The 10,689-nt window shown below is 41.9% G+C and overlaps 1 protein-coding gene across 1 annotated transcript in view; it reads left to right on the top strand.

The window, feature by feature from the left end:
- Positions 1-10,689, top strand: part of SOX11 (SRY (sex determining region Y)-box 11) — a 22,341-nt gene that overhangs the window by 9,288 nt on the left and 2,364 nt on the right. Inside the window, exons 3-4 of the mRNA XM_009332517.1 lie at positions 2,076-2,107; positions 9,382-9,539. Of these exons, the coding sequence (XP_009330792.1) occupies positions 2,076-2,107; positions 9,382-9,539 (190 nt within the window). The remainder of the gene's footprint in view (positions 1-2,075; positions 2,108-9,381; positions 9,540-10,689) is intronic.

The following is a 10,689-nucleotide window of genomic DNA, read 5'->3' as shown; positions in this document are numbered from 1 at the left end:
CCCAGGTCCTTTTCCGCCAGGCAGCTTTCCAGCCACTCTTCCCCAAGCCTGTAGCGCTGCATGGGGTTGTTGTGGCCGAAGTGCAGGACCCGGCACTTGGCCTTGTTGAATCTCATACAGTTGGCCTCGGCCCATCGATCCAGCCTGTCCAGGTCCCTCTGCAGAGCCTTCCTACCCTCGCGCAGATCAACACTGCCGCCCAACTTGGTGTCGTCTGCAAACTTACTGAGGGTGCACTCGATCCCCTCATCCAGATCATTGATAAAGATATTGAACAGAACTGGCCCCAAAACTGAGCCCTGGGGAACACCGCTCGTGACCGGCTGCCAGCTGGATTGAACTCCATTCACCACCACTCTCTGGGCCCGGCCGTCCAGCCAGTTTTTGACCCAGCGCAGAGTCCACCTGTCTAAGCCGTGAGCCGCCAGCTTCTCTAGGAGAATGCTGTGGGAGACGGTGTCAAAGGCCTTACTGAAGTCCAGGTAAACCACATCCACAGCCTTTCCCTCCTCCACTAGGTGGGTCACCTGGTCATAGAAAATCTGAATAAACTTAAAATTCACATTTCTTGTTAATTTAATTTAACGGTCTGTTTCAAATAGAACAGTTGACAGAAAGTTATATCACTTACGTTCAAATTGAAATATCTATGCTCTCATGCTGACATTTCTAAATCAGAATCTTTCATGAAATTCTTCATGAGCAACTTTTCAACCGGCAGTTCCAGTTTTGTCCAGGTACTCTTTCAAAATTCACAGTGACTACAAGTATTTCCACCCTGGGAACAACAAAGGACCCCTGACCTGAACCAAAGCACCACTGTGCTAGGTATTACCCAAAGGCTGAACCAGACAGAGACACCAGGTCATAGATAAATATTTTGGGCTCCCTAGAGAGACTTTACCTGTCTTAGACTAGATGGTTTAACAGTATAATCAGGACTGGTTTCCCACATGACCACTGGAACTGACTAATGCTAAACTTTCTTACAGGAAGAAAATTTTGTATTTGAAACAACTTTAACTCCTGAGTATTAGTTGAGGGACCTGATGGGGATCGATGCTGCCAAAGCAGCTCTCATCACTGAGATTACACTGCATAAGAGCTGCAGGACCAGAACTTCCACTTGATTCAGAATCCTAGATTTAAATACAAAATTATTTTGTTTTCTCGGGGGAACCAATATTAGCCATTCTGCAAGCAAGGAGGGGCCCAGGTAGGAGAGGCAGATTCCAAGCGGGAGGTGAGGATGCTAAACCGCTCTCTGAAAACAAACCATATTTTCCAGAATCAGGCCCACATTTTCCAAGCTCAGTGCTCGGGGAAACTCGAAAGGCTTTTTCCATATTACAAAAAAACCTCACACTTAGTGAAGCCATTGAGTTTGTCTATATTTCTTCTGCCACAGCAATCTTGCTGGAAATGAAAACCTGCATCCGATGAACACCAAATAATGGATTTTCAAACTAGCACTGAAATGAAAAAGATCTTTCTGGGTAAGACTGGTGTCTAGATAAAATGTAAATTCAATCTCTCTGTGAAGCAATTCTGAATAATCAGAAATGCATACAGTCACTAAAATACATTACCAGAATAACACAGAAATGGAACAACATGACAATTTATTTTTTTTTCTGCTTGAGAATAGAAGTAGATGGTTCTCCCAAATAATTATCTGTTTCAAGAGAAAACTGTTCACATGCAAAAAAAAGCATGCTTCCTTTTTATGTATTTTGTGCCTTGGGTTGGCTCCAATTCTGATCTTTTACCCTGGCCCAAAATGGGAGCAATTGCATTGTACAAGCTGTCTTTTCAAACGTGACTTCTCAGGATACTTATTCATTTAGTTTTAAGACTGTGTGGTGAAGAATCCACAGGACTGTAATGGGGAGGATTTCAGGGCTATTCCTGTTCTGCCAGGCTCATTGTGTAGCCTTAGATAAATTATTTTAGCACTGGCTCAGATCTTCCTTTCTTGCTTTGGTTCGTTTATGCCTGAATTGCCAAATGAAGGCCTTGGAGAGCACTCTGAATTTGTGTGTAGCTGGTCAGCTGCCCCCTTTCTTCTCTTGCAGTTTGGGAAGTGAAGAAGAAAGGAGATGCAAAGGTATGCAGAAGGGGTTGAGCAGACCTCTGTTAATCTTATTCATAAGAGATATGATTCTTTATAGTGAATTTACCCTGCAAGGTGAGGAATGTGCTGGACTAAGTTTGTACCTGAATGAAGGTTTTGGGCATGCACTCAGGATTTGGGGCAAGTCTGTGCTTAAAAAATGGTTCCCTCCATACACTACTTAACTGGCAGTGCAGATATTCCTCTAGGTAGCATAGTCAGATGAATCAGGCCCTTGCACGTAAAGCAGAAAATAGGAGGTTTCTAGCTCCCTGTACCATCCTTTTCCGACTAGTACTGATGGTGCAGGGAGAACCCCAAAGCTGCAGCTCCCTTCTATAAATTGCTGATAATAATTCCTTAGCTCAGACTTCGCCTTGTCGTGAGATATCAACTGCTGTGCAAATTGCAAGTACAATTAATTATTAATTTCTGGTTTATTATTGATTGACCATTTTGTCAAACCAACTATATGATAAGCTGTAATAAACTCTTTCTATTTGCTGCTCTGACTTACAATTCCTGGTGCGGCAAAACTGAAAAAATAAGATCAAGTCTCAGCTGACTTGCAAAGATCATTAGTAACCGTGTCTTGTATGCAAGAACTGGATTCGGGCCATGCTGACACAAGACAATCAGTTTTCTATACTTGCAGGATGCTGTAATGAAATGCCCGATTTGATGAAGTTAGAGGTGTTACGATATTTTCATCATTGTGTAATAAAGCATCAGGAAACCTTCAAGCCTCTAATGTTACTGAATATCTTGGTGGTGTTAATACTGACAGCGTACAGTTTGCAACGTAAGGGAAGGAGGAGGGAGAAGGACAGACAGTTTGGGCTTTTGGTTTAAGGTGAACAACCTTTTCCAAATTAATGTGTTTTCCACCATCATTAAATGACTGGTACAGTCAGGGTTTTGCGTGCACCTGGAACCTCCTAGCATATTCATAAATAAGAAATAGTGGATGGAATAAGTATGTGTTTCTCATTTTTACTACGAAGCAAAGGTTATTAGAGGGAATGGTATGCTAGTTTTTTGCAGTTACCTATTTTTGGTGAATATTTAGTAATATTGCTGGATATTCTTTTAGGAATTGAAAGAACACAAGGTGATTTTCAGAGGAATTAGTAATGTACTTTTATATGCATATACATTTGCAGTTCTGTAGTGGCTTTTATTTTAAGGTTATTATCCAAATTTACAACAAATTAATAAAAATGGAAAATTAAAACCAGTATTAACTGAAGTGTTGCTTTCCCAGAGTCCCAGTCACATGCAGCATATTTAATTCATTCCTGTGAATTCAGTGGGGCTTTGTGTAGGAATAAAACAAACAGCATTTCTATGTGCCTTCATTGTTTAGCTACTGTACAATTTCTTGTGACTGCTGATATTATTTATTACTAGGAGGTTTGTTTGTTTGTTTTCCATTTGGAAAAAAATAGGCAATGAAACATTTGTTAAATTTATTTCTTTTTGAAACAATGGTAATAGAAAGATTTACATGGACATAACAAAACAAGGACATAAAGAGCTTTATAAAGATCTTAATATAACCTTTTTTCTCTAAATATATACAACCAATAGGAATATTATGTGGTTTGCTTCTTTGTTCAGTAATGAAGCTCTAATTTCCATTTCCACTGTACAGCTGTTGCACTTCTCTCACTCAGATTTTGCCAGCCCAAGCCCAAGCTCAGGATTGCCGACAAGAAAAGTCTGCCTGGAAGGAGAAGTCAGGGCAGCCCCAGAAGCCCACATCCCCAGCTTTTCCAAGCCGAGCTTCGCCAAAAGTGGGCAGAAGTATCTCGGACGGGAACACAGCCAGGGTACCTGGAGGATGCATTGACTCGATGCACCAAGTAGTTCCTGCCTACGCTATAAAGCTTCACAGCTATCTAGGAAGGAGATTACCTTGCACGAAGCCGGCACGCACACCACTGAGCTCATCGGTTTGGGCTCCACACATCACCCATGGTGCTTTCACTGCTCACAGATGAGAAAGCACAGCCAAAGTAAGCCTCTGAGTTGTTCCCTGGTGGGTGACTACTGGCTGATCTAATAGGACAGGTCACATTACGGCCATGCCCCTGAGTATCTTCAATTTTGTGATTAGGAAATGACATGGGACTGGGTGGCATTTAGGGCAAGGCCCTTCTTGGCAAAACTCTCGCAGAATTTTACAGAATCCTGCTCACCGCGTGAGTCCTGTAAATTAAATATCTTTCAGGCTTATGCTGCAGAGTGGCTTTTCACTTGCTCTATAATGGTATATACAAAGGGCAGCTGATCAGCAGATCCCAATCAGGCAAGCATGTGGGACATGAGACATGGTAAATGTCTTTCCTGCAGGTCATGTTGCTGCCTCCTTCAAGGCAGTGGAGCCAAAGAAAACACCCTGTGTCCATTTTATAGCTTCAAATGTTATTTGGTTGTAAGTGAGGGTGAGGCCAGCTGCAGCCCTCCACTGTTCTTCAGGAGGGAGGAAAAGGTAAATGATAAATCTGTGTGTCTGTGTCTATTCAACTGCGAACACGCTTTATATCTCTAATGGGTATATTGGTGTGAAGTCTAATGCTATACCATTCTGTTATGCATTTTTGGCATGTCCTTGCTAAATTTTCACATTCTAAGAAGCCTGCTGGACTAATTAGACTTCCCCCACCCCCCAAAAAAAAAAAAGCAAATTCAATGCAATAACTATGATTATCATCCTAGACTTGATAAAGAGAAGCTTTAAGCATATTGCGTAAATTAAGTACATAATGTCACAAATCCTATATGAGTTGTAAATAGTCTCCACCTAAGCAGATTAACTGCCGCACATATGAGTGTGAAATACTATACAGTGAAACCTGTGCCCCCTAAGAGACTACCCTAGGGTACTGACAAATACGTTACAACATCAAATTACCCATATTAAGCAAACTGGTTCTGCAATTTAACCATAGATGGTCTATAATTGGTTCAAGGTACAACACTTTTTCCTAAGAGACCTGCTAAAACACTATGGATTTCAATGTCTATAGGCCAACAATATAAATGTATAGTATTATGAATAAACTCTGTCACTTGGAATTGTTTTGAATTTTGTGGAAGATTTCATATCAATCAAAATAAAACCTGTTAAAAATAATTGTTTTCTTTTTAATTTCATGTAACTGGCTACTAAATATTTAATTAAAATTAAGCTAAAATTAATTTATTTGTGTTAAATTCACACATTGATTTACATATTTCAAGTTTTCAGTAGAAACAAGTAAATATTTCTATTTAATCAAGCTTAGTAACAGTAATTTCTGATATGAAATAACTGCAATATAATCTCTTATGGGATTCCCTTCACTTTTTTCAAGTACAATTTTCAGGCACTTTTAATAAGAGACACAGCTCTTCTAAATTGTTCTCCTGCCCTAAAAAGTGATTTGGTAAAAATGGCACTGGGGGCTCTGGATTCATTATCACACTGATTTTCCTACCCAATGAGCTCAGTTTGCAAGTAAATTTCTAACTGCCAGCTGCACAAACTCAGCCTGAGTCCTGGATCCCTTCCATCTCATGCATCACCACCAGTAATAAATATCCTGTATGCCAGAATATGCCCTCCATGGCATCTGTGCAATCCCACTGCCATCCGTGAATTTGCACAGGTGTTGCTGGGGGCAGACGTTCAAATCAATAGGGTTACACACAAGTGGCTGAGGAAATTATCTGCCAAACAGAACTACTACTACTACAATGATCTGTGGGATGGAAGGGACCCCGCCTGACTTGCAGAGCTGGGTCTTAGTCTCACAACTAGGAAGAAAAAAAGTATTTTGTCTTGCAAGCAAAAATTCTGAGAGGGTTGCAATGTACGTGGAACACCCCAACACTATTTTCTATGCCATTTCTTATAGCATAAAATGGTTTTGCAGTGTACATGATGCCCACAGAACACATTTGGATTTTTTTTGTAATAAGTTGCACTTTGCTATGAGGATGATATTACTAAAAATGGTGATACATCTTGGGATCTTAAAACATCTCCTTGCATAAGATCAATATGTTGGGGCTGAGAAGAAATGGCCCATCCATATTGCCCCAGTGAGACAGCACTGTCGTCTAACAATGTCTTAGGGGAGGATGGTGAAGCAACAACACACTTGAAGATGCGAGACTCGGACACCCTGAGTCAATCCCAGCCATACACCTTGTACACAACATATGCTGCAAGAATAAGGTTGCTCGATGTTCAATTTTTAACTCCTGGATTGTTTCAGTTTACAACCAATGCACACAATCTCTTTGTCCCAAGATGTCTTTGCTGATCGTGTTTTTACAAACAATGGTCAAACGATGCTTCTAGAGCTACCTACAGGCAGCGAGCAATTCAAGGGCAGTTCTTTTGTCAGATTTCTGTTACGTGACCAGGAGTAGAGTTGTGCATCGGTCAATGAGCAAGTTCTCAGCTCTGGCAGGAGGTGAGCTAGGAGGAGCTGCTCCTGCTCCCACTGACAGCTTCTCTGGGCTCCAGCTGGACCCCTACAGCATACCTCTCCAGCAGCAGAGGGCTGCACCGCCTGGAAAGATGCTATACTCTGTGCTGGCCAGCCAGCAAACCACCCCCTGTACTGCCCTCACCATAGCTGTAGCCGAGGCATGTGCTTTTGGCAAAATAAAGATTTCGGCACACAAAATCAAGGTTAAGTACATCTGGATACCTTTGTCTATATTTAGCTTCAAATTGGATGTAAATTGAGTTTTTCTGGATTTTGACTAAACTAGTTCATCATCTCAAATGATTACTTGATTTCAGTTGAATGAGCGCACTTCACCTCTCACTCTGAAACTCCGTTGTTAAGCGTGTCAGCTCCAGGTGCCTACATACTTTTACTTTCAAAACAAAGTAAAGCTTTGTGGAAACCACAGTCATACACAATCTCAACTCCAAGAGCGTGCCATAGCTAGCATACAGTAGCTGAAAAGACAGGAGAGGACGCCGCCTTCCTAGCGATGACAAGGAAGTTGAATTTTTCATGTGAATTAGCAGCTTAAGATAAAAACTCTAGGGAAGGGAAGATTCACCAAATCTTAAAAAGCACAGCCGGTGTGCCTTTCCACTATTTTACCCTGCATTAGCTAACACAAGGTAAGACCACAGCTTGTTTTTTCCTCATGACTGCAAGACTCAAGGAACTTATGTTTATTCCAGAAAAGATCCCTAGGAAATGTGTCTGTGATCTAACCTCGGGTGTGACCCCTCCGTTCAGACTTCATCATATGTTTCCCGTTAAGACAAAGCTCTCTTGACACTGTAATTCTTTCTTCCTCCATTTTGAATCTACAGCTTGTGATTGAAACCACTTCCCACACCTTGCAGAAGGTGCGTAACTCCAGTTTTCCCACACGTTCCCCATGCAAAGTCATTTTGGGCTCTCCAGACAAAAATCTGCAGCACAGTTCAGAACAGGCATAAATAAATAACTGAGAGAACACTGCACTCGTAGTACTATTTGTCTTCAGACTTAGCACAGTAAAAATCTTGGCTTTTCAGTTTATTTAAACCGAACACGGAGAGCAGGCACTGTAAGGAGAGGGAATATCCTCCACTTTTTCTAGAACACTGTTTCTTCAACAACAAACTTTTTTTTGCCCGTATTTAATTCTTGTTTGGTAGGCAAAATCTTGCAAGAACAGCATAAGGCCAGTCTCTTAAAAAGACGGATCACTTATCTTTTTAAGCACCGATGGAGGCAGATGTAAGCACATAGGGCCACATTCAGAGGAGCTATATTCCTGCGTGAAGCGTTTTCTGCTGGCTAGCTTCAGGCCTTTGGAGGCATCTCGCCAGCTTCCAGCCTCACAGATCTCACTGCTCTCACTGGCACTATATGTTCATGCTGCACTGCACTCCGGGCAACATGAGCCCCCCGAACTGGAGGGAGCACTGGGAAGCCCAGTGTAGACGCAGACACACAAAACCAGCCTCCATCCAAGGGGGCAGGCATTAAGCTCTCTAGTGAATCCTGTTTTACCTGTTTTCTCCCACTTTCTGGGGTAGCCCAGCCTTCTATTGACCTAGATAATGGAAAGATGATTATGCATTTGAATTTCAAAAGAACGAGTAGTGGGCTGTTAGCTCTAACCGCTGCGCTCTAATAGGAATACACACGCACGCACACGCACAATTATTGAACTGCTTTTAGAACAGTAAATTATTTCATTTTAACAGCAATATCTACTTATTCATGTACATGTTTTAATCAGATTTCTAAAATCCTCAAGACAATATTTTCTTGAGTGTGGCTATTATTTATCAGTCTGTTTTCAGCTTCATTATCTTCCTAGCACTACCCTTCAAAATAAAACAAATAACAATCAGAATATAACATTAACAAGCATGAGAAAACAGTAATGCTGTTTATATTTAAAAGATTACTGAGGAAAAATTGAAATGCTGCCGAGACACTTCAGAAAATGAGATATACCAGCAAAACAGAAAAATGGGATTTACGAAAGTAACATGATGCCCATAGTATTAATATGCTTCTTCACAGGGACACACACGAAGGAGAACAAACATCTCAGACGAAGCCTGTGGTAACGACGGTGGCTTCAATCTACGCCAAAGCTTTATTAAAAATGATCTCTCCTGATCTTAATGTGTTAAATGTCAGATTCTGTCATCCTGGTGGATGGAGTTCTAGTCACCAAAATGTCTTATGAATATTGATTATATGGTTACCATTGGAAATGACTGAAAATTTTCCAAAATATGTTCATGGCTCTTGAAAAATGCTGATTTGACAAAATAACAGTATTTTATGAAAATTGTTTTGATTCATTCACAGGGAATTGAGGAAACATTCAATTGTCATTTCACCAGCTTGAATTTTATGCAATTATATGACATAATGAAGTCTCCCATAAAAGTTGAAACACCGACAACAAATTAAAACATTTTGATGTGTTTCATTTTGCAAAACTACACCATTATTTCTATCTGGATTCCAAATGCATGTAAAAACCTCAGAATTTCTCACAGGGGCAATTTTTTTTTTTTTGTTTTGTAATCTGAATACTGGTATTTACAGAAAAATACTAAGAAATAGGATTAACTGAGACACTTGGTATCCTGGTATGGTTTTAGTAACAGAGTCCCAGTGGCAGTAAAGCTGCCTTCCCTGGAGGCAGCCAGCCAGCTACATACCCCCTGAGACTCCTGTCCACGCCATCATTACGAGAAACATACTCTCACCCTTTCTGAAACCCTTGCCACACAGACAGCTCTACAGTGTGCCCGATCTGAGCAAGTCCTCACCCGGACAGGGCAAAAAGTGCCAAATTCACGGCCCTCTCGGAAGGAATGCCCTGCCAACACCCCTCCTCCGAGAGACCACAGCTGTCCCCAGCTGCGGCATGAACTTGGGCACTCCCGAAGGTATTGCACCCTCTCCTCATGTGGTTTCTTTAAATTGTAACGTTTTATGACAGGTTGAGAACCCTGCCAGGCAAATTTTCCATTTTACCTTCTATCTCCCAAAGGATAAGCGTTATTATGGGGCTAGATTGTACCACCAGGTGCAATCACAAGGAGAGAGAGAGGTGGCAGCAAGCCTCAGAGGAAAATTCCCTCCTGGGGGCACACTCATGGAGAGGCAGAGCGGTATTTTTCAAAATACATCTTTACAATGAAGTAACTGAACCTTCTTAAGCTATGCCCCTTCCTTTCCCTCTACTCTGTACAGCCAGTTGGGGTCAGGCAGGGGAAGCGACACGACACTATGTATCTGCCTCTTGTCTACTCCTTCAAACTCCTCCTGACTCCTGCCAAGTGCAGCTGAGACCTGGTAGCCGTAATGTATCCATAAAGCTAAAAGAGGTGAGTGACTCTTGGGTTTTTTTGTTCCTGTAACAGCACTAGTCACTCTGCAGCCCTATGATATCATAGTCACATCATCCAAACACAGTAATTTTGCTGTGGTCTGAGGAAAATGAACCACTGTGCTAATTAGAGGATGATGTACCAGGGGACCTGCTGCCCCATTAGCACCAGTTCATAGGATGCGCTCTGACAGAGGAGAGGCTGTGCCAGGGCTCATCCCTCTCACTGCCATCATGTCTGCATCCAGCCAGTAACCATCACAAAACTTATTAAACTTTTGTCTTGCTAATAACTGTACACGGTAGCTAGAAAAACACAAAGGGACCCACAGAACAGTAGGTGAATTCATTTTCAGCACACGTTTTGCAAAGCAAAATGACCACAGATGAGTACACCCTCAGCTTTGGATTTCATAAATTCTGCCATGAAAACAAACATGGTATTATCCGGAATAGCTGGATCTGCTACGGGCGTTCTGCAATAATCACAACATTGCTGAATAACTGCATGCTTTCCGGAAAACAAACAAACAAAAAAATCGGCACTGTTAGATGCTTTCTGTAAGTTTTCGCCCCTTACTTTGGAGAAACTGCCCTTATCCTCTGCCTACACCACGCGGGAAATGCCTCCAGGTGGGTGCGATGACCTCCCTCATTCGGCTCACCTCCTGCGGGCAGCCCGGGCCTTCCCTGGGGGAGGGGGACCT

Source organism: Pygoscelis adeliae, unplaced genomic scaffold (genome assembly GCF_000699105.1).
Source record: "Pygoscelis adeliae isolate BGI_AS28 unplaced genomic scaffold, ASM69910v1 Scaffold168, whole genome shotgun sequence".
In the NCBI taxonomy this organism is placed as follows: Eukaryota; Metazoa; Chordata; class Aves; order Sphenisciformes; family Spheniscidae; genus Pygoscelis; species Pygoscelis adeliae.
The sequence above is the reverse complement of the archived record's forward strand: the minus strand, read 5'-3'. Positions and strand labels throughout refer to the sequence as shown.